The following is a 24,641-nucleotide window of genomic DNA, read 5'->3' as shown; positions in this document are numbered from 1 at the left end:
CGCTCATTTGCCCAGGCTAGAGTGCAATGGCACGATCTTGGCTCACTGCTACCTCCACCTCCCGGGGTCAAGCAATTTCTGGCTAATTTTTATATTTTTAGTAGGGACAGGGTTTTGCCATGTTGGCCAGGCTGGTCTTGAACTCCTGACATCAAGTGATCTGCCTGCCTTGGGCTCCCGAAGTGCTGGGATTACAGGCGTGAGCCACCGTTCCCAGCCTATTGTCTTTATTTTTAATATATATTTTTCTTGGGGATAGGATTTTAGGTTGCCTTTTTTTTTTTTCATTTCAGCACATTGAAATTATTATTTCATTGAATCCCGGCTTTTATTGTGGTTAGGATGCCAGCTGTCAATCTGACTTTAAGTGCTTTTATTCCCTAGTCTCTTTGTTTTTGGTTTTCTAAAGTTTTACTGTGATGCATCCAGGTAGGATTAAGTAAATTTTTACATTGATGTTGGTTGGTCTTCTTAAACCTATAGATTTATGATTTGTATAAATTTTAGAAGAATATAAACTGTTCTGCCTTCTGGTATTGCCTCTGCTTCATTATCTTTCTGTAACTTAAATGTTTGTTAGTCCTTCTCTATACTTTTACCCTAACTTTTGTGTTTTCTTTGCCTTCATATTGTGCTGCATTCTGAGTATTTACTTCTGATGCATTTTCCAGTTCACTATTTTTTACCTGTTATTTTTAGATAAAATTCATATGAAACAAAAGTTGCCATTTTAAGAATTTTAAAATATAAAATTCAATGGTTTTATTATGTTTTCAAGATTGTACAACTTCTACAACTACCTAATTCCAGAACATTTTCATTACTCCAAAAATAGCTCTGTACCCATTAAGCAGTCATTCAAGATTCATCCATATTGTAGCATGTATCAGTGCTTCCTTTTTTATGGCTGAGTGATATTTCATTGTATGCATATGCTACATATTGTCTATCCATTCCTCTTTTGATAGACATTTGAGTTGTTTTCACTTTTAGGCTACTGAATAATGCTTCTATCAGCATTTGTTTACAAGTTTTCACATGAATATTTGTTTTCATTTTTCTTGGATATATACCAAGGAGTGGGATTGCTGGGTCATATGGGAATTCTATATTTAAGTTTTTCGAGGACGGTCAAACTTTTTTCAATAGGAGGTGCACCATTTTAAAACATTTCAGTCAACGACGTGTAAAGGATCCAATTTCTCCACATCCTTGCCAACACTTGTTAATTTTCACACTTTGGTTTGTACCCATCCCAGTGAATGTGAACTGGTATTTCACTGTGGTTTTGGTTTGCATTTTTGATGATTAATGATGTTAAGCATTAAAGTCTTCGATCAATTTTAAGTTAATTTTTGCATATGGTGTGAGGTAGGGTTCCAAATTTGTTCTTTTACATGTGGCTATCCAGTTGTCCCAACATCATTTGTTGACAAGACTGTTCTTTTCCCATTGAGAGGTTTTGGCACCTTTGTCAAAAATCAATTGAGTACAAATGTATGAGTTTTATTCTGGACTCTTAATTCGATTTCATTGATCAATATGTCTCTTCTAATATCAGTACTATACTGTTTAGATGGCTGTAACTTTGTAGTAAGTTTTGAAATGGGGAAGTTTGAATTTTCCAACTTTGTTCTTTTTTATCAAGATTGTTTTGACTTTTCAGGGTCTTTTGCAGTTCCATATGAATTTTAGGATCTGCTTGTCTGTTTCTTCAAAAAAGACAGTTGGATTTTTGATAAAGATTGTATTAGATCTGTATTAGTCCGTTCTCACACTGCTATGAAGAAATACCAGAGACTGGGTAATTTATAAAGAAAAGAGGTTTAGGCTGGGCGCGGTGGCTCACGCCTGTAATTCCAGCACTTTGGGAAGCTGAGGTGGGCAGATCATGAGGTCAGGAGTTCGAGACCAGCCTGGCTATTATGGTGACACCCCATCTCTACTAAAAATACAAAAATTAGCTGGGCGTGGTGGCACGTACCTGTAGTCCCAGCTTCTCGGGAGGCTGAGGCAGCAGAAGAATCATTTGAACCCGGAAGGCGGAGGTTGCAGTGAGCCGAGATGGCACCACTGCACTCCAGCCTGGGTGACAGAGCAAGACTCTGTCTCAAAAAAAAAAGAAAAAAAAAAAAAAAGAAAAGATGTTTAATTGACTCATAGCTCTTTGTTGCTGAGGAGGCCTCAGGAAACTTACAGTCATGGTAGAAGGCAAAGGAGAAGCAGGAACCTTCTTCACAGGGCAGCAGGACAGAGTGAGTGCAAACAAGGGGAAATGCCAGACAATTATAAACCCAGCAGGTCTTATGAGAACTCACTGTCACGAGAACAGCATGGGGGAAACTGCCCCAGTGATCCAGTTACCTCCACCTGGTCCTGCCCTTGACATGTCGAGATTATGGGGATTATAATTCGAGGTGAGATTTGGGTGGGGACACAGAGCCAAGCTGTATCAAGATCCATTTAGAGACTACTGCCATCTTAACAATTTTAAACCTTCCAGTCCATGAACATGGAATATCTTTCCATTTATTTAGGTCTTATTTAATTTCTTTCAACAATGTGTTGTATTTTTTGACGTACAAGTCTTATACCTCCTTGATTAATTCGTAAGTATTTTTTTCTTTTTGATGCTACTGTAAATAGAACTATTTTCATAATTTATTTTCAGATTGCTTATTGCCAGTTTATAAATACAACTGTTATTTGTATATAGATATTTTATCCTGCAATTTTGCTGGACTTGCTGATTAGATCTTGTGAACTTGTTTATTAGTTTTTAAGAAAAACTTTTAAAAACTTGTTTATTAGTTTTTTAGTGTATTCCTCAGGAGTCTATACATATAATCTTGTCATGTGTGACTAGAGATAATTTTACTTTTTCCTTTCTAATCTGGATTCTTTGTATTTTATTTTCTTGCCTAATTGCCCTGGCAAGAAGCTCCAGTACTGGGTTGAGTAGAAATGATGAGTGGATATTCTTGTTCTGATACTATCTTAGAAAGAAAGTATCCAGTCTTTTACCATTAAGTATGATGGTGTATGTGTGTGTATGTGTGTGTGTGTGTGTGTGTGTGTGTGTGTGTGTGTGTGTGAGATAGATGTTCTTCATTAGGTTAAGGAAGCTCCTTTTATTCTTAGTTTGTTAGAGTGTTGTTTATTTTTTAAATCATAAAATGGTGTTGGATTTTGTCAGATGTTTTTTCTGAGTTTGTTGAGATGACTGTGTGGTTTTTTTCTTATTTGTTGTATTAATATGGTATATTACACTGATGTGTTTTTACATGCCAAGATGCATCACTCTTGTAATTTTTGGATAGATCTCATTTGGTCATGTTGCATAATCCTTTTGCTGTGCTGCTGGATTCAGTTTCCTAGTATTTTGTTAAATATATTTGCATTTATATTCATAAGAGATATTGGTCTAGAGTCTTTGATGTCTTTGGTTTTGGTTTCAGGGTAATAGTGGCCTCATAGCATGACTTGAGAAGCGTTCCCTCCTCTTCTATTTTTTGGAAAAATTTTTAAGTATTGGTGTTAATTCTTCTTTAAACATTTGGTAGAATTCACCAGTAAAACTATTTAGTCCTGGGCTTTTTATTTTTTCACTGATTCAATCTCTTGTTATAGGTGTATGCATCTTTGCTATTTTTGAATTAGGTTCAGTAGTTTGTCTTTCTAGGGAATTTTCCATTTTGTCTAGATTGTCTAATTTGTTGACATATAATTGTTCTTAATATTCTCTAATAATTATTTTGATTTTTGTAAGATTAAACGATAATGTTCTCCCTTTCATTATTGATTTTAGCAAATTAGGTCTTGCTATTTTTTCTTGGTAAGTTTAGCTGAAGGTTTGGCATTTTCTTAATCTTTGAAAAACATTGGTTTTGTTGATTTTCTCTTTTCTTTTTCTATATTTTATATAATCTCTTTCCATTCTAGGCATTATTATTTCTGTCCTTCTGCTTGTATTAGATTTAGCTTGCTTCTGTTTTTTTTTCTTAAGTTGGAAAGGGTAGGCTATTGATTTGAGATACCTCTTTTATCTTTCAGATCCTTCTCTTTCTCCAGCTTTATTAAGGTATACTTGACAAAATTGTGTAAGTTTACAGTGATGATTTGTTATACATGCATATTGTGAAATGATACCACAGTCAAGTTAGTTAACACATCTGTTACCTCACATAGCTACCATTATTTTTGTATGTGTGTGGTGAAAACATTTAAGATATGTCTTAGCAAATTTTAAGTATATAATACAGTGTTGTTAGTTACAGTCACCATGCTTTACCTTAGATTCCCAGGATGCATTGAATCTGTAGGTTGCTTTTGTTAGTATGAACATTTTAACAATATTAATTCTTCTGATCCATGAATGTGGGATATCTTTCCATTTATTTGTGTCATCTTCAATTTCTTTCATTGATATAGTTTTTAGTATACGGATCTTTCACCTTGATTATATTTATTCCTAAATATTTTTTTCGACGCTAGTATAAATGGGATCATTTTCTTTTTCAGTTGTTTTTGTGTAGAAACACAACAGATCTTTGTATGTTGATTTTGTATCTTGTAACATTTGTAACTTTATACATTATCCAAAAGCTACTAGAAGTATAACCTTTCAGGCTTTCTATATCTAAGATTATGTCATCTACAGAGACAGTTCTACTCCTTCCTTTTTACTTTGCATGCTTTGTATTTTTGCTTACCTAACTGCTCTGGCTAGGACTTCCAATGCCAGGAAGCATATAAATGGTGAGAGCAGGCACCCTTGTCTTATTCCTGATCTTAGAGGAGAGCTTTCAGCTTTTCACGTTGATTATTATGTTAGCTCTGGGTCTGTCGTTTGTTGAAGCATATTCCTTTATTATGTTGTGGTACATTCCTTGTTATCTAGTTTTTTGAGAGTTTTTATCATGAAAGGTTATTGAATTTTGTCAAACTTTTTCCCATACTTATTGAGATGATCATGTATAATTTTTGTCCTTAATTCTATAAATGTTATATATCACATTTATTTATATGCATATGTTGAACCAGCCTTGCATCTCAGCGATAACACCCTCTTTATTGTGGTGTGTAATTTTTTTAATGTGCTGTTGAATTTGGTTTGTTAGTATTTTTGAGTATTTTTGTTTGTCAGGAATATTGGCCTGTAATTTTCTTTTTTTTTTAGTGTCTGTCTAGCTTTGGCCTTACAAAATGAGTTGGGAGGTATTCCCTCCTCTTTAATTTTTTTGAAGAGCTTGAGTAAAACTGGAATTAATTCTTTTTTAAATGTTTGGTAGAATTCACCAGTGAAACCACCTGGTCCTGGGCTTTTCTTTGTTGGGAGATTTCGATTACTGATTCAGTCTCCTACTTGTTATTGATCTATTCAGGTTTTCTATTTCCTTATGATCCAGTCTTCGTAGATGGTGTGATTCTAGGAATTTATCAGTTTCTTCTAGGTTATCTAGTTGGTTGGCATATAATTGTTGATAGTAGTCTCTTATGATCACTTGTCTTTCTGTGGCAGTTATAATGTGTCCTTTTTTATTCAAAATTTAGTTCATTTGTGGCCTCTCTCTTTTTCTCGGTTAGTCTAGCTAAGGGTTTCTCAACTGTGTTTATCTTTTCAAAAAACAAGCTCTTTATTGATCTTTTTTATTCTTTTTCTATTTTGTTTATTTCTGCTCTACTCTATTATTTCCTTCCATCTGTCCACTTTGGGCTTATTTATTCTTCTTTGTCTAATTCCTTGAGTTGTAAAATTATGTTGTTTGAGATTTTTCTTTTTTTCTAATGTAGGCAATAAACTTTCTTTTTAGAACTGCCTTTGCTATATCCTATAAGTTTTGGTATGTTGTGTTTTTGTTTTGTTCATCTCAGAGTATTTCTAATTTCCCTTATGATTTCCTTTTTGGCCCAATGGCTATTTAAAAGTACCATTTAATTTTCATAAATTTTTGAATTTCCCAAATTTCTTCCTTTTTATTTCTAATTTAATTCCACATACTTGAATGATTTCTGTTCTTTTTTCTTCGAGATGGGGTTTCACTCTTTCGCCCAGGCTGGAGTGCAGAGGCGTGATCTCGGCTCACTGCAACCTCCGCCTTCCAGTTTCAAACGATTCTCCTGCCTCAGCCTCCTGAGTAGCTAGGACTACAGGCGCCCGCCACCATGCCTGGCTAATTTTTCTATTTTTTTTAAGTAGAGACAGTGTTTGACTATGTTGGCCAGGCTAGTTCTCAAACTCCTGACCTTGTGATCCACCCGCCTCGGCCTCCCAAAGTGCTGGGATTATAGGCGTGAGCCACTGCGCCTGGCCCAGTTCTTTTAAATTTATAGAGACTTGACTTATGGCCTAAAATGTTGTCTGTTTTGGATAATTTTTCATGTGGACTTGAGAATACTTTGTATTCTGCTGTTACTGGGTGGCGTGTTCAGCATATGTATTATAATTTGTTGGTTTATATTGAGAATACTTTGTATTCTGCTGTTGCTGGGTGGCGTGTTCGGTATATGTATTATAATTTGTTGGTTTATAGGGTTATTCACATCTATTTCCTGGCTGATGCCCAGATTTTATAATTGAGGAATATGTGGCTTAGAGACTCAGAGGAGTTAAAACAGCATGTTCGAGATTACCTATTTAGTAAGTGAGAGGGAGGGATTTAGGCCCAGCTGATTTGATGTTATTTGCATGTTATGGTGGTAGTCCAGGAATAATCAAGTTCTTATCATTGAGCCTACTTTTATAAATTATTTTCCTTTATTAAATAATTTACTTTTGACAAATTCTTCTTCAATGTGTTTTCTTTTTTGTGTGTGTATACTAAACTACTTTTGTCTGTGTAGTTTAATTTTAAAACGCATTAATTCCTTGGTTAAACTCAGCCTCTTAACATGACAAAAATTTTTAAAAAGTCTTTCATTATGAACTTCAAGTCTTTCCTTTTCTCTTTGTGAAAGTTCATAAAATTTGAGGCTTGTAGAGGCTTAGTTTCTCTCTAATGATTTTCATTCAGGTTTAACCTTCACAATTCATTTTAAGTTGAGAGATACTTGAAATGGTTTAATTAAACCTTTAACTGAGTAGTAATTGATGTATTATTTTGGTCTCTCATTATAATGTGAAGCTGCTGAAATCCTCTGGTTTATTTTATAGCCTTTTAATCTTTTTTGCTCATGTAGGAAGTGGTCTGCAGAAAGACCTTTCATTTTCCATCTCTTTTCCTCATCAAACCTCTGGCTGTGATCCAAGAAAAAATTTCCTAATGGACCAGGCTCATTCTCGTGTGTGTGCTCCCATGTGCGTGTGAGTGTGTGATATCTCTGTGTGTATGTGTATGGGTGTGTTTGTGAGTGCACATGTATGTGTGTATATGGGTGTGTTTGTGTGTGTGCATGTGATTGTGTATATAGGCACGTTTGAGTGTGCACATTGTGTGATTGTGTATATAGATGGCGTGTGAGTGTGCATGCGTGTGATACTGTATGTGTGCACATGTGAGTGTGCATGTATGTGATTGCATATCTGGGCACATTGTGAGTGTACGTGTGTGTGTGATTGTGAATATGGGCACGTTTTTGAGTGTGCTGTGTGTCGTGGGCATATGTGTAAGTGCACGTGTGTGTGGCTGTGGGCACATGTGTAAGTGCACGTTGTGTATGAGATTGTGTATAGTACATTTGTGACTGTGCACATGTGTATGTGGTTGTGTACATGGGTTGTGTATGTGGTTGTGTACGTGTGTGAGTGTGCATGTGTGTGTGGTTGTGTGTATGGGTGCTTGTGTATGTGTGTATGATTGTGTATATGGATATGTGTGTGCACGTGTATGATTTTGTATATGGGTGTGTATGAGCATGTGTGTGTGAAAGTGTGTGTGCACACGCATGCATTCATTTACCCTGATGGAGGCTGGGGCAATTGAGGAAGAATGTACATGGGTCTCCCGAGAGCCTCGTTTTGGCTCTCCCGTCTTCTCTCTCATTTCAGACTCTCTGCAGGAATTCTTCCTTTCTTATCTTTCCTTTCTTCTCCCGTCCCTCTTTCCATCTCTTTAGTCATTAACTGTTTATTGGGTGCCTGCTGTATGTCTGGGTGCTGTGCTAGGTACTGGGGCTGCAGGGGGGGCCCCACAGGCTGTTGACTCTGGCCCCCTAGCTGGTGAATGGCAAATAGGCAAAAAGGAAGTTTCAGTGCAGCAGGGCGAGTGCCTCTGCGCGGTTAAGTTCAGGCTGCTAAAGACGTCCTCTAATGTGAGGGTAAAAGGAGGCTTCCCAGGGGAGGTTGATGTCTATGTTTAAATCTGTATGTTGTCTCTTCTGGGCGTTTACCACAAATCCAGTCATTCTGAGTGCATGTACGAATGTGGAGCACTCTGATCTGCCCTGGTTAGCAGCGCAGTGTAGTGGAAAGGGCACGCGTCTTGGATCAGACTTAGGCTCCATTCCTGGAGCTTTCATGTGATTGCTGGAGCCTTGGCTGGCACGCAGGGACCTCTGTGCAGATTACAAAAGGTGCCCTCATTCTGAGGGGATGAGCTAGTAACAGGAGCTCTTTCTGGATGAACAAACATAAAACGTGCTCAGGGCTGATGGAGCCAGTGCTGGAGCACACAGCTTGGCTAGTGGAATTTGGCCCTGGTGAGTCTTCAATCACCGCCTCACACAGGGTACAGCCTGCAGCACAGCCTTGAGGCTCTGCTGGGGACTTAGACAAGTGGCATGGCTGCAGCTTTTGTCATCTGTCAAAGAGAGAGAAGATATTGGCCTTTTTCATAGGTTCTGAGACAAGTGCATGTTCATACCTGATGCCTTAGTCCATAGTGACTGCCTGATAGACATTGTACCCTCCTGTAGCTTACATCCGTGTACTTTCCAGCCCAGGGAGTGGGGTCACACTGAAGCTTGTCACTGCATGAGACTATCATCATTTTCCTACAGAACTTAGTGAAGAGGTCAAAGTGTGTTATTTCTGTGCTTAGATATTAATTGAATTGTCCAAAGGACTTGCTATGACATGGGTATGAATTTCACTGACTTTGAGGCAAACAGGTCTGTACTCAATTCCTGATTCTGCCATTTATTAATTCTCTGACCTTGGAGCAAATTAGTTAATCATCTTAAGCCTCAGTGACCTCGACTATATGATGGGGATCATACTAATGCCTCTCTTGGGGATTAAATGAGGACATGCATGTGAAGTGCTTAGCATGGTGCCTGAGATATATGTGCTTAATAATGATTAGTTATCACCATTATTTACATGGCATTTCCACGATATGGCTGGTAAAAGTACAAGGAGCAGGCTTGGGATGGCTTCAGCCTCCCTGGTGCCTGGCATTGTGGAACAGGATGCAGTCTGTCCCTGCAAAGGGGTTGTTGCATTCCTCATCAACCTAACAGGCTTGTGTTCCCTTATTTATGATAAATAATTCATTGTCTCCCCTATTACTTCCTGAGCTTTGGAAATAAACGTCAGGGAGATTGACTGTCAGGGCCTTAAAATGTTAGTCTTTCAGGATTTTCCGAAATTCTCAAGTTGGTGTGACTAGAGATTGAGCTGCCCTGTGCGAGTGCTGGGAAGCTGGCCGTATCCAGGGTTTTAGGCATAATAAAATTCGTGTGCCTTTAATTCTACGTTGGACTTCCTGGTGTGAGAGCTATTTTAAAATGAAGAACTCAAGGAAAAAATGCGTATTGAGTCAGAATGAATGAGAATGCATGTACATCAAGAAATCACATTATCTAACTGTGGACCAGGTGGGAGGATAATAGTTTCTTAAAAGAGATATTCTAAGTCAGAATCTTAATGACTATGGCCATAATATTAAACAGTTGGCATTTATCAGTCACCTCCTGAGTTCTGTGCCCAGCATTGTAATGGATTGCTTTTATCAGTAGTGACTGTATAAAATAGAGGCAGTTTTGTGTTTATTTTTCGCATTGGAAACGGAGGCTCAGGGGAGATTTGAACTGAAGTTGGTCCAGCTCCAAGACAGCATTCTCTGCACAGTGCAGATTGTCTCTATTAAAGTGTCTACTGCTGACCTTTTCTTCCCCATGCTTCAAGGGTATATGATTCTGCAGAAACATTTTTGACTGGGAATAAGGAAACCCAAATTCCAGTTCTGCGTGCTCAGCAGCTGGTTCTGGAAAACGTGCCAAGCCACTTGAACCGTTGTGTCCCTTGTTTCTTTTCATACTGAGGACATTGTGTTTGCTACATCCATCTCTTAAGGTTTTTATAAGGCTAAAATGAGATAATAGCTGGGAAAGTGCCTTGCAAACTTGAGTGATGCACAAATAAAGGGCTTACATTATTAAATTTTTGATAACGTTGGGCTATTTTTTTCATAATGTTCATGTTGTGTTTGATCGAGTTAGAAGAAATCCTTTGGCTGATTCTCTGCCCTTTGCCAGATTTTGGCCTTGGATCTGCAAGGATGATTTTCTGACTAAGAGGAAGTTGTCCCCAAACTATGGATTTAGAGCAGGGTTAAGAGGCACTGTGGCTCAGCCCTTTCTTCCTGTTGGAAACTGGGGACACAGGAAATGGCTTCTTTTCCAGATATTTCTTTTCTTATCATCAAACAGTGGATCAGTGTGTACTTATTAATTGTATCTACTCCACATCCAGCTGTGTTCAAGACCCTGTGGGACCCAGGAATTAAAAGGCCAGCTCAGACCTCAGGGTTTGTCATAAAAGGTGGGGAGAAATAGAAAGAATCAGGGAGTGGTGTGGACGCATACGCACCCTACGTGTGTGTGGCTCACACTGTAATCCACAGCAAGCCGTGGGGATAGTCATCCTGCTCACTTAGCTGGTGACACCTCATGGAGGAGGCACTGAGGTCTTAACTGGACCGGACACGTTAGGATTTGAACTGGGGCTGGGTATCTGATAGGTAGTGAAGGAGGTGGTCACAGGTGGGGAGAATAGTACAAGTAAGTGAAAAGAGACAGGGATTCTCTGTGTATATTTGGAGAGGTCTAGAAAATTGCCCTGAGCAGTCAAGGGGGAGGAAGAAGGAAGTGGGGGCACTGCGTGTGTGTGTGTGTGTGTGTGTGTGTGTGTGCATGTGCATATGTGTAGGGTTGGATCACGTGCTAAAGGACCTTGAAGGCCAGGCCTGAGAGTTGTGGGCAAAGTCATCCCAAACAATGGAAGGTTCTAGAGTGAGGGAATGACAGATGAGGGATGGAGGCAGAGAAAGCCCAGAGCAGGAGGCTGGAATCTGGACACCGTGTGCAGGCATCTGGGTGGTGAGGTTGCTGTGTGAACAGAGAGGGGATTTACTGGACAGACATCTTTAGGGCAAAGTCCATAGAGTTTAGTGACAGATTAAATAAACGAATTCAGAGGGAGGAAGAGGAATTAAAGCTACCTCCATTGAAATGTTTTGATTTAGAGGTTACATGATTTTCCTTGCCCAGTCCCAAGATTCTCAGCTCTGCCATAAAATGCGAGTAGTTGACAGCAGCAACTCATTTTCAGGGCTTAAATTATTCAAGTTCATTTATGAATATTTCATTTTTAGCTAGCTAATTGGTCTTGAGGATCTGAATTATGGATGCAGCAAGCTGGAAGATTAGTTTTGTCACCATCATGTTTGAGGTTTTCCAAAGCTTTCAGGCCGATTTTATTTCTTCTTTGCCCTGGAATTAATTGTGCATTGCTCATCAGTTTAATTCAACCAGATTTGCTGGCTGCCTGCTGCTCAGGGCACCAGGTTAGGTGCTGAGGGGGATAAAAAGTAATCAGGACAGGGACTCTGCCTTCGAGGAGTCTCCAGTCTGGGGGAGCGGAGACTCACGATGGCTGCTGTACCGCACGCTGTGCTGTGCTCCAGCAAGTGCAAACACTGTGGCTCTGTGTGCTCCACTGAGTCTGCATGGAGAAAACACTGGCTACCCCGCAATAGTAAGTTTGCCAAACTCAAGCTTAAGGGCACAGTTCTCCTCAAGACGACCAAGTCCACCCAAGACTCCTGATACCAGCCACAAGTTCGGAGGGTCTCCTGGACCACCTTTACTTCTTTCTTACTACTACAGATTTGGAAGGTCCCTGTGGCCTCTCTCAGCTTTGATAATTTGCTAGAATAACTCACACAACTCAGGCAAGCCCTGTCCTCATGATTATAATTTGATTATACTCAAAGGATGCACATCAGAGAGCCAGTTAAAGGGAGAGAGGTGTGTGGGTAAAGTTGCAGACTGGGAAGGTTCCAGATGTGGAGCTTTTGCTCCACCCATGGAGTCCTGAGCAAAGTTACCTCTCTCCCGACTACAACTTAGGACAGCACTCAAGAGTATTTCTCATCAGGGAAGCTCACTCGAGCCTTGGTATCCCGAGTTTTTATGAGGGCCCCATGACACACTGCCCACATGCCACCTTTTAGTCCCTGTCCCTCCTGTAGGTTCTGACCGATGCCTTTTATTTTCCAAAGTTCCCATCATAAATCCCATTGTTTGTCTGGTGGCCAAAGTCCCTGGGTAAACAAAGATGCTCCTATGAGGAGGGACATCCAGGGGCCTAGAAATCACCCCCCTGTAGCCAAGGGCAAAGGCCAGACTTCTCTTTGGGTAAAGTTAATTCTTCACTCACAATCACATCCTCATAGAGTGTTTCAGGGGAGTGGCTTGTGTCTGCGGGATGGCAGAGTCTGTCACTGGGTTTAGAGCTGGGCCGCAGACTTCAATAAACTCTTAGGCACCCTGTTTCTGGAACTCAGCTGACATGACATGAGGTGGGTGTTTTGTAACCTCTCTGCTAATTCTGCTTCTCTGATACGAATTACTGCTTCAGTAGGTTGTGCAAGTACACGTTGTTGTGAAGAAGAATAAGGAGAAAAATTTTAAAGACTCCAAAGGAAATGGTTTCTTACTCTGTACCTTCTATTTCTTTCCTCCCATCTCCCTTGCACACGGGCTGGTTCTCCTGTAAACACGGCCTTTGTTCTCCTTGTTTAAATCTAGGGAGGGCTCCCAGGGCCTTCTGTCCCTTGTTTTATCTGGTTTGCCTTCTTATCATTAAGTACCTTCTCCTCCTTTGTGCTCCCCTGCCCACCATGCCCCAGGGAGATAGAGTGAAGGCAGGAATCTCTCTGGTTGCCCTGGTGCAGGACTCTGGTTTGGATCTTTCAGCCAAGGCTGACCCACTCACCAGTGGCGTTGCAGTTTGGTCGAAGCTCTGTTTCAGCAAGGGCCCTCCTTTCCCAGGAAATCTCTTGCCTCATTCTGGTGCCAGGTTTCCCTGAGGTCTTGGATACCCCATACCAAGGCAGGCTCCTTTGTCCAGATTCCCTGTGGTCAGGCTGTTGTGTCCCTGCAGACTCTGCCCCAGACTGTTCTGCCCATCTCTGCTCCCCTTTGCCCCTGTGGCCTCCCTCTCTGATCTGTGAGCACAAGTGACTTACTTAATGGGTCCTCATGGTAATAGCAGTAGATAAAGTGGCTGGTGTCCTGCTGTGCAGAGCAACAGCTTTAGAGAGAGCAGGAAGGGACCTGAGAGACATTCTACAGATACACATGTACCCAAGATGGTGCCAGAATCTAGGACTCCTCCTCTACCCCAATGTTCAGGTTCAAAGAGGGTTGCTGAAATGCCACGCCTCTGCCAGACAGATGACTGGCATTGGGGATGTCAGCCAGCCTGCTGGTGGCTCTCTGCTTGGTTTCGCTCAGGGACATCTCCCAAGTCTCATCGTCGAAGACCACACCCCTCCACCTTCACCACCTTCACACAACTGGATGAGATGCTCTGCTCCCTGCCCTGCTCACCCATCTTTTTTTTTTTTTTTTTTTTTTGAGACAGAGTCTTGCTTTGTTGCCCAGGCTGGAGTGCAGTGGTGTGATCTCAGCTTACTGCAAGCTCCGCCTCCCAGGTTCACACCATTCTCCTGCCTCAGCCTCCTGAGTAGCTGGGACTACAGGTGCCCGCCACCACGCCTGGTTAATTTTTTTTTTTTTTTTGTATTTTTAGTAGAGACAGGGTTTCACTGTGTTAGCCAGGATGGCCTCAATCTCCTGACCTCGTGATCTGCCCACCTCAGCCTCCCAAAGTGCTGGGATTACAGGCGTGAGCCACCACGCCTGGCCCCCGCTCACCCCTCTTAATTCCCACCTTCATTCTGGAGATGAATGCCTTAAAAATTAACACTAATTGAGAAGAAACACAAGTTGTAAAATGATTTTAAACTTGCTCTAAAGCAGCTTGATCATGCCATTGAAAATCACTAGGTCACTAGGAAATTGGAAAAATATTGTTATTGTCTTTAGTGCTATAATTTTTGGCTTTAGATTGTAATTATTTTTTCTTTTTCTTGCCAGGACAATTTGACTCTAATAATTATGACTCCTTGAAATAATCTGAATAGTTGTGTAACTCATTAAAGGCATGACAAGCTCAGCAGCCTTTGAGAACACTTTGCAAAGAAGTCCCTAAGCAATTTCTGAGAACTGGATTTCAGTGGAAATGGTGCTCAGCAAGGGGCAGGATTTGTGAACGGGGGGTTGACAGCTGCAACTTAAAATCCTCCCAGCATTGCTGGAGAAAGATGTACAGAGATGCTGATAAACTGATTGTCTTGAATCACAACATTAGAAAATTGATTACCCATTAGTACACAGATGCAGTGATATTAGTACCAACAATGATTGTTTGCAGCTGTTAATTTCTGGAATCACCTCAGATTTTTCATTTTTAATAAAACGTGAAACCTGAACATATCCTCACACTTGGAGGGTGAACGTGAGCCCTACACTGCCGTCTCACAAGACTCCATTGTGCCCTCTTGTTTCCTCTGTAGAGTTTTTGGTCATGAAGAGAAAGAGAGGCAGGCCTAAGGGGTCCACGAAGAAGTCCAGCACAGAAGAGGAGCTGGCAGAAAACATTGTGAGTCCGACTGAGGACAGCCCGCTGGCTCCGGAGGAAGGGAACAGCCTGCCTCCAAGCAGCTTGGAGTGTAGCAAGTGCTGTCGGAAGTTCTCCAACACGCGCCAGCTGCGGAAGCACATCTGCATTATCGTGCTGAATTTGGGTGAGGAGGAAGGAGAAGCAGGTAAATGCTGCCAAAGGGCTGAACATGTCAATTTCTTATGAAGAGGTGTATCTGTTAATATCAAGTTTCACTGGGTCAGTTATTACTTGGAAATAGCACATATTTATTCAGCTCTAACCCATCTGGAAAAGTGCTTATTTTCCTAATGATGACTGACTATTACTGTAAGTAGTCTTTGAGGCGAATGTGTCATCTGGGAGTTGATGCCCACGGCATGCAGGTCAGGGGACTGCTTTGCTAGATGCTTTGAGAGTTGCAGGGATGGTAAAACACAGCCTTTGCTGAGCTTATGTTCTGAGAAAGAAGACAAGGTTTTAAATGCATCATGTTAATGGATAACAAATTGTCAGCAGGAGAAAGCATTCTGATGGAAAGTCTGGAGTGAATCTGGTGTCACAGTCTGGGTAGCACTGAATTAAAGGAAGGAAGGACGTCTTAGTGGATGGATGGGGCCATGTGGGCCGAAGTGCAGAGATTAGGATCCTCAAGGCTCCTGTGAGGCACCTTGATGGGCCAGCGTTGGCTGAGGACTAGATTTCGGGGGGCATTCTTGAAGAAAATAAAGACTATCAGTTGCTTCCTTCAGATACGTTCTTGACTAGGCTTCAGCTCTGAAGCAGCTTCTAAAAGAGGCTGACAGGCGGATAAATGCGATCAGGGAATGAAGTCGCTGTGGGGTAGTGTGTCTGCAGATGGCCTTTGTCGGAGGAATGAAATAGCAAGGCTGCGCTGGAGTGGTTAGGGCCTCTGCTGTGGGTTCTGTTGTTGTTGAGTCCTTGCACCATTTTTGAAGCCTTCAAACTGTACTCCATGTTTAAGTTCTTTCTGTTCTGTATTGTGCTAACCATGTTATGTGGGAAGCAGTTCTCATTAAGAACGTAGGCTCTGGATTACAGCTGTCTGGGTTTGCATCCCAGCTTCAGCACTTATTAACTTCATTTTGCCTCAGTTTCCTCATCTGTAAAATCGGGATAAAAGCAGTACTGTCTCCTATGGTTGCTTTGACAATTAAGTGAGATAGGACTTGTAAAGTGCTTCCAGTAGTACCTGCTATATCAGAAGCATTGAGTGAATGCCAGCTATTACAGTGAGCCGTTCAAAACCACATGGATACAGTACTGTTGTCATCCTTCCTGTTTCCTGGATAAGGGCGTTTAGACTCTGAGAGATTAAGTAATTTGTTTAGGGTCCTTTAGTTAGTAAGGGGACCTGGCCTTTGAACCCAGGCCTTCCTACTCTGACCCCTGTTCTTAAATTCCTCACCATAAATGCCTCCCTACAATAAGCAAGACTCTTGGTTTGCAAAACCCTATCATAGTTCGGGTGAATTATTGAGTAACTCATCAACTAATATTTATGGAACATCTAAGTTGGTGGCCAAGGCTCATTGCCAACATCTGTACAAGTTGTAGAAAATACCAGACACTGTTCCTCTCATAAAGAACTCTCAAGGCAATGATGTAAAACCTTGTGGGGCTGCACGGTCTCATGAAAATAACCCATGAGGATCAAAGGAGGTGGAGCTGTCTCTAAATGGAGCCTGAGTAATTGCCGTGTGAGAGCTGTAGGCCGGGAGTGCTGTCATTTCAGAAGAATCCGCATCGTGTTTCAGAACCTAAAGTCCTTTTGGGAAATAAAGATAATTTTAGAAATGAGATGGTTGAAAGAGGAAGGATTAGGATGGACCTCCCCTGAACCCGAAGCTCTGATTTCCAGTGATTTGTTAATCACCGGATTTGGGTTACAGAGTCTTTCCCCCACCCTCTTGTGCGTGCGTGCACACTCTGTCTCTCCTTGTCTCTCTCTCTGTCTCTCTCCCTCTCTCCCTGTCTCTCTCTCTTTCTCCCTCTCTCCCTGTCTCTCTCTCTCTGTCTCACATGCATACATACGTATGCCCCCTGCTCTGGCACAGCTAGGTAACGGTGTTGCATTTTAATCAGTGCTAGCCATCGAGGCAGCTCTGCTGTCTGTAGTTTCTGCACTGCCTGAGCCCTTGAGAGAATCCAGTTCTCTCCGATCATTTTCTGCTGTCTTCTCGAGAATCCCTTTTGTTTGTACCTTCACAGGGTATTTCCTGTCAGGTTCCTTCTGAGACACACTCCTGGACTTTCTCCACAATTATGGCTAGAAATCAGAGACTTCGCTCTTTGGCAACACTAAATTTTTCTGCTTTCCGTTCTTCCAGACCTCAGGTCAAGCTCTGGGTTTGAGGCTCAAAGTCAACAGCACAGACCCTGGAGGCCCAGAAGTTCAATTGGGTCTGTGGCTGCACTGCCCTTAGGGTCAACTCCATAAAACAGGGGTTCCCAATCCCTGGGCCGCAGGCTGGTACCGGTCTGTGGCCTGTTAGGAACCAGGCTGCACAGCAGGTGAGTGGTTGGTGAGCGAGCATGACCACCTGAGCTCTGCCTCCTGACAGATCAGCTGCGACACTCGCTTCTCATAGGAACATGAGCCCTATTGTAAACTGCGCATGCGAGGGATCTAGGTTGCGCACTCCTTATGAGAATCTAATGCTTGAGATCTGAGATGGAACAGTTTCATCCCCAAACCACCCCACCCCACCATCTGTGGAAAAATTGTCTTCCGTGAAACCAGTTCCTGGTGCCAAAAAGGTTGGGGACCGCTGCTCTAAAACACAGTACCTTAGTGTCTCCCCATCACAGCAGAGTGCAGAGTCTTTCCCTGCATGTTCAAAACCCTCACCAAAACCCTCTTTCCATGTGGCTCTGTGGCATCATTTGTCAGTGCCATAAAGTATTCTGTTTTTTGTACCAACCAGGGTACAATTGATGAAAACTTAGGTTTTGATCAGTTTTTCACTGTTGTAAATACTGCCTTAATAACTATTCCTAAATACGTGTGTGTGTGTGTGTGTTAATATGTATACATATTCGTAGACTTGTGTTATGATTTTTGTAGGATAAATTCCTAGAACCAGATTGCTGGGTTGGAAAGTATGTTAATATTGCCAGATTTCTCCCCAGAAAGCTCACATCAACTTAGATTCCAGAAGTGTCTGAGAATGCCTATTGGATATTATTACTTTTGTTTGTTTTAGTTTTTAATACCTATAATGAAACAGAAAATACTAAGAAAGTGAAAATGTTCCAAAATTTCACCGCCTGGGGTCAGTGACTGTTACACTGAAAAAGAGAAGGCCCTCCTCCATTCTTTGTACACCCATATGTATTTTTCAGAACTGAGATTATTCATAATATTCTGTGATCTTTTTTCACTCACTAATGTGGCAGATAAATTTTTCATGACAATATTTTTTATGTAACAAGCTGTTTTCTAGCGCTTTTTTATGCTACAGTTGCCATTCTCAGTGTTTTACAACTGATAGTCATTTTAATTTTCATGGTAGCTTAAGAGGTAGGCACTATTTTTGTTGTTGTTTTTTTTTTTTTTTTTTTTTTTTTTGAGACAGAGTTTTGCTCTTGTTGCCCAGGCTGGAGTGCAGTGGCTCAATCTCAGCTCACTGCAACCTCTGCCTCCCAGGTTCAAGTGATTCTCCTGCCTTAGCCTCCCAAGTAGCTGCAATTACAGGCATCTGCCACCATGCTCGGCTAACTTTTTGTATTTTTAGTAGAGATGGAGTTTCACCATGTTGACCAGGTTGGTCTTGAACTCTTGACCTCAGGTGATCCACCTCACTTAGCCTCCCAAAGTGTTGGGATTACAGGTATGAGCCTCTGTGCCTGGCCAAGGTATGCGCTGTTGTTATTCTCATTTTATAGAAGAGCAAACTAAGGCACAGATGTTTCAGCCGTTTGCTTTGGTCACACAGCCCATAAGTGGTGGAGCTGGTTGTAAGCGAGGTGGGCTGGCTCCAGGATCTGTGCGTTTCACTGCTTTGCTGTGTGTCCTTACCGAAAACAGTGTTGATTGTTGTCATTTTTAAAGGCTGTACAGCATTTCTTCATATGCATGGGCGTACCTCATTTTGCTTCATTGGTCTCTAGTTGATGGGCATTTAGAATTGTTTTAAAATTTTCTCTCTCATCAAAAAGCACTACTCAGGTGAACAGTCCTGAGCATGCACTTTAGATTTACTATTATTATTTTATGCACTTGTGCCATTATCTTAAATGACTAATAATGTAATGCTTGTTAAGTTTTTATGTAACGAGCTGTTTTTTAGTGCTTTTTATTTTGCAGTTGCTGTTTCTCAGTGTTTTAAGCTAATAGCTCTTTTAATTCTCATAGCAGCTAAGAGGTAGCCACTATTGTTATTCCCATTTTATAGAAGAGGAAACAGAGACACAGGTAGTTTCAGCAGTTTGCTTGGATAGATCACACAGTCTGTAAGTGTATCTTTTAGTTTCCTTTGTAGCATTGCTTTTTTTTTTCTTTTGCATTAGGAAAATGGAAATAGGGCATATTTTACATTTTGACACACATACATATTGTCAAACTGCCCTGTAGAATGTGCATATCAATTATTTTTCCGTCATGGGCCATGTCCTCAGATCACCTTTATCCTTTTTATCCTGGGTTGTGTCAGCCTGTGTCCTTGCCAGTCTCTTTTGTGAGCAGTTTGCTTTAATTGTTTTAATTTGCTGCTCCTTGGTCACTAGTGGGCTATCTCTGTTACAGTTACTAGTTATTTGTGTTTTTTGTGTGATTGGGGGCATTCCTTGTTCATGCACTTTACTTATACCTTTGAATGATCATATATGCTGAAAATATTTTCTGCAATTTGTTATTTGCCTTTTAATTTTCTTTTTAGCATTGCTTTTTTTCCTTTTGCATTTTGCTGGAGTTTTAAATTTCTGTATTGTCACCACTGTTTGTATTGTATTGTCAAATGTATCTTTTACATTTTTTGCCCTTTTATCATAGTTTTCAAAATTTACCTCATATCCCCTCCAATTTTAAAAAAAATGCTTCTATTTATTTCTCTGTTATCTGTATGGTTTTATGTATATCTTTGCTTCATTTGGACATTGCATTTTTGTTTTCTGTAAGTTGTGAAGTAAGGCAGTTATATAGTTGACTTTTTAACAACGTGGGGATTAAGGGCACCATCCGACTGTCAACAGTTATTTTCAAGTATAACTTTTGACTCTCCTCAAACTTAGCTAGTAATAGCCTACTGTTGACCAGAAGCCTTACCAATAGTCAATTAACACATATTTGGTATGTTATATACTATTTCCTTATAATAAAGTAAGCTAGAGAAACAAAAATGTTACTAAGAAAGTCATAAGGAAGAGAGAATATATTTACGCTTCATTAAGTGGAAGTGGATCATCATAAAGATCTTCATCCTTGTTCTCGTCATGTTGAGTAGGCTGAGGAGGAAGAGGAGGGGTTGGTCTTTCTGGAGGGGTGGGAAGAAATTTCAGTATAAGTTTACCCTCGCAGTTCAAACCCATGTTGTTCAAGGGTCAACTGTATATATTTGACCAATAAATCTAGGGAAAGGAATTGTCTTAATAAATACAATTCAGTAGATAAAATATTTGAAGTCATAGGGTCCACGGAGAAAATACAGATCTGGCGGTTCAAAGTCTCAAAAACCCCTTAAAAAATAAAACTTTGTGTTTTGAAAGAATTATGAATTCACAGGAAGCTACAAAGGTAATACAGAAGAGTCCCATGTGTTCCTCAGCTGGTCTCCCCCAGAGGCTACACCCTACACAACCCTAGCGCAGTATCACCAGAATCAGGACGCTGGCCTTTGAGTGCGCGTGGCTTGCTGCCAATTTGCCACTCACAAGTATGGCCTGTGCTCACCGCCAGGAGGCAGAACTGCTCTGTTGTCACAGGGCCATGCACCCTGTCCCTCGATTGTCACCCTCGCCTAGCAGCTGCCAACCTGTTCTCCAACTGTGTGATTTTGTCATTTTGGGAACACTGTGTAAATGGACTCACACAGTATGTGACCTTTTGTAGTTGGCTTAAAGAACTCCCCTTTTAGACCTAAGTTCTAATTTTATGACTGAGGAATTTGAGATGCAGAAGTGATGATGATCAGGTCACATGACTCATTTGGGGCTGGTTGGGGCCCGCATCTCCCGACTCCTGCCCCATTACCAGTTTGCTCGATCGTGTCTGTGCCTTAAGACCACTCTCATTTCTACCTCATGGATGGAGATTTTCTCCAGTTCAGCATATCTCTGTCATATTTTTCTCTAACCTTATAAGCGATGGAAGTGGCACCCTGTGTGGATTCCTGATGCTTATTTTCTACTCTGTAATAATTAGGTAGTCTCTTCAGCAACGGCAGACAGACAGAGTCCTTTCTAATCAGATTATTGGCTTCCTCCAGGAATAGCTGTAGAGAAAATGGCCTCCTATTCCATTGATTTGAATGACCTAAATTGACTTTAATTTAACAAATACCAAGTAGAAAGGTAGACGCTCTGGGTGTTTTTTCCTTTCTGGCCACTGTTGAAGCTCTAAAATATGCAGAAATGACCTTATGCCCAGCTGCCTTGTGGCTGGCATCCATGTGATCGCACCGTGTTCCCTAGTTTACCAAGCACAATGTTACAATTTGGAAAATTCTCGAGTAATTGTTTTAATATGTGCTCTGTCAAGAGCAGTCTAGTGACATTTCAAACAACTGACCTTGGCTCTATAGCTTGTTAAAACAATTAGAAGAAAACGAAATAAGCTTTTTCTTACCCTGAACCATGGCAAGTTAAAATAACTCTTTTGATATGTTTTCAACATTTATTTATTTTATTCTGCATTTGAATGGTAGAAGAAACCAGGAAAAGAGATTTTTTTTTTTCCTGTGGTTATGTAGAACAGCTGGTGTTTTTAAAATGTTTTGCAGCCTACAGAAATCAGTATGTCAAATTTATAAAAGTGACTTGTGAACTTTTCTAAGCTTGTTATTTCTGGGGTCATTTTATGCAAGGAGAGTTGTGAGAATTTCCTCTTATTCTCGTTAAATTCTTCCTGTCAAAGACAAGCCATTCATTTTATGGTCTTAAGATCCACCTGTAATCTTCATGATGATTTTTTATTACAGTGTTTCAAGCCTCTGCCTTCTACTGTATTTGTGTTAGCAAAACAGCTGGCTTGATAAATACCTGCCATGACTGAAAATGGTTTTGAGTGAGTCATATTTGAAAATTTGCAGGTGAAAATGTGTTTCCGAATATCCTGCATTTCTCTGTGGAAAGATGGATAGTGGTAATGTCTGTTTCTTTTTGCTGCCTGTAAACTCTCATTTTTTCCCTCTGTACTAACTAGGTGAGTGGAAGCCCAGTGGTCTCCAGCCATGCTTTGTCTTGGGCGTACTTGTGAGTGTGGCTTCTGCATGGCCCAGTTCATGCCACTGCTCCTGCCTGCCTGCTCTGTGAGTGGCCCCTCTTCTGCCTATCGTGTCACTGTCCCTGATTAAGGGGAGACCTGGTTACATCTGATAGCAGAGCTACCCTGAGTGACAGTGGCTCAATATTCCTGTGCTTGCTTTCTTGTTAGTGTTGCAGGTCCTCAGGGGCTCTGCTCACTCAGGGACCCAGCTGGAGTGAGCAGCCACCATCTGGTCGTGCTGGTCATGGTACAGGAGGGAAGAGAGCCCTGGGTGGTTTCACCTTGGCTCAGAAGAGCATCTGTCATTTCTTCTCTGCACTGTTCACTTCCCAGTGTGTTAGTCCTTTTTCACACTGCTATAAAGAACTACCTGAGACTGGATAAGTTATGAAGAAAGGTTTAATTGATTCACAGTTCCACAGGTTTAACAGGAAGCATGACTGGGAGGCCTCAGGAAACTTACAATCATGGCAGAAGTTGAAGGGGAAGCAAGGACCGTCTTCATATGGTGGCAGGAGAGAGAGAGTGAATGAAGGGGGAAGTGCCTCATGCTTTTAAACCATCAGATCTCATGAGAACACACTCATTGTCGTGAGAACAGTAAGGAGGAAATCCACCCCCATGATCCAATCACCTTCCACCAGGCCCCTCCTCCAATTCAACATGAGATTTGGGCAGAGACACAAATCCAAACCATATCAGCCAGCAGGGAATCACATGGCCCCACCTGACTTCAAGGGCCCAAGAAGTGCAGTTCTGTCCCATTCTCGGGGAAGGGGAGCCCTGGAAATGCTTGGTGAACGTCACTAGTGACAGCTGCGTGGTTCTTATCCATTTACCTGATTCTACCACCAGCTGTGTTCTCATGTCTTGCAAATATCTTCCTTGCCCATGTTTCAGTTTGGGTGTTCCCCAGGCAGTTTAAGTTATGCAGCGTGTTCAATCCTAAACTCGTCCAGCTCCCAGCTGATGATCCTCCTCTATTTCATCTTGGTGACTGGCCCGCACCATTCAGCCAGAAACATCCCCGTCACGTCCCGACACTTACCGTGGTCAGTTGACTACCTGCTGAATATCGCTTCAGTCCTTCCCCCATCCCTGCTCTTGTCCTTGTGGGTCCATCATCTTTTCTGTGGACTCTGTGACAGCTCCAGTCTGTCTATTTACCCCAATTCATGCTCTGTGTACACCAGTGGTTTGCAGATATTCTGGGGGATTTATCCCTATTAAATATTTATTTAGTAATAAGTTGCATTTTTAAAATTGAATAAGCATCTATAGTGTTCTATGGGCCTGCCTGTCTTCTGAGTGTCTTACAAATATTAATTCATTTCCTCTTCATAAAAGCCCTATGAGGTTGTTACTGTTTTTATTCCCATTTCATGGATGAGGACACTAGGGCAAGCATCCTATCCAGTGTCACCCCGTAGTAAGCGATGGACCAGGGATATGGACTCAGGCCTTTTGGCTCAGATACATAGACTGCTGTATTAATATGCTATAGGTGTTATAATACACACATAAATGGTAAATTTCAAAGGGATGAGTTAAGAAAGGTAAAGAGGAATTCTTCTTTTTTATTCCCAAATTTCGGTGGATTTTCCTAGGCATCCCCTGGCTGTATGCCTTTCACCTTCCACCTTGACTCCCTAACGTTAAGCATCTTTACGACATAGGAACCCATCTTCTCCTTACTCTGAACGCACCCCTTCGTGACACCCATTGCTGTTCAGGGACAGCCTAAGCTTCTTAAGAAACTGCTATGTCACTTAGGACCTAGCCGCTGCCCGCTCTGCACCCTGACTTCTTACCCTCTCCCACTTTGCCCACCTCTGGATCTGCAGTGAACCTCTGAAAGCCTCCAGTGTCCTGTGCCCTCACCATCTCTTGTACATGTCATTCTTTTTGCTTGCAATGTCCGTTTGCCGTTTTCCCTCTGAATATGCTTAACCTTCAATGATCCTGGCAGATGCACAAGCCCCCTGAGCCAGCAGGGCCCCATCCCGTCATCTGTCCCTTCTCTATGGAATGCCACAACCTTCTCCTGTGCCAGTGATTCCTGCTGGTCTTCAAGTCACAGCTTTATTTCCCCTTTCCAGCACCAGAGTCCCCTCTCTTGCGCTCACCTTCCTAGCAGATCCAGGCTTTTCATTGTGCTGTGCACATGCCTCGGTGTGTTGGAATCGCTGGTTTGTGTGTTTATCTCCCCATCAGCTGATAACTGAGAAGGCAGGAGCCCACACTTGCACCATGGCCTGGTTCCCTGTGGACAGAATAGGGACACATCTCTCTTTTCTTTACCAAAGT

The 24,641-nt window shown here is 41.6% G+C and overlaps 1 protein-coding gene across 5 annotated transcripts in view; it reads left to right on the top strand.

The window, feature by feature from the left end:
* The window catches only part of ZFAT (zinc finger and AT-hook domain containing), a 235,543-nt gene that overhangs the window by 61,333 nt on the left and 149,569 nt on the right, over nucleotides 1–24,641 (top strand). For all 5 annotated transcript variants that reach the window (XM_055287329.2, XM_055287331.2, XM_063643562.1 and 2 more), the window contains exon 3: nucleotides 14,805–15,056. In XM_055287329.2, the coding sequence (XP_055143304.1) occupies nucleotides 14,805–15,056 (252 nt within the window). The remainder of the gene's footprint in view (nucleotides 1–14,804; nucleotides 15,057–24,641) is intronic.

Source organism: Symphalangus syndactylus, chromosome 7, assembly GCF_028878055.3.
Source record: "Symphalangus syndactylus isolate Jambi chromosome 7, NHGRI_mSymSyn1-v2.1_pri, whole genome shotgun sequence".
NCBI lineage: Eukaryota > Metazoa > Chordata > Mammalia > Primates > Hylobatidae > Symphalangus > Symphalangus syndactylus.
The sequence above is the reverse complement of the archived record's forward strand: the minus strand, read 5'-3'. Positions and strand labels throughout refer to the sequence as shown.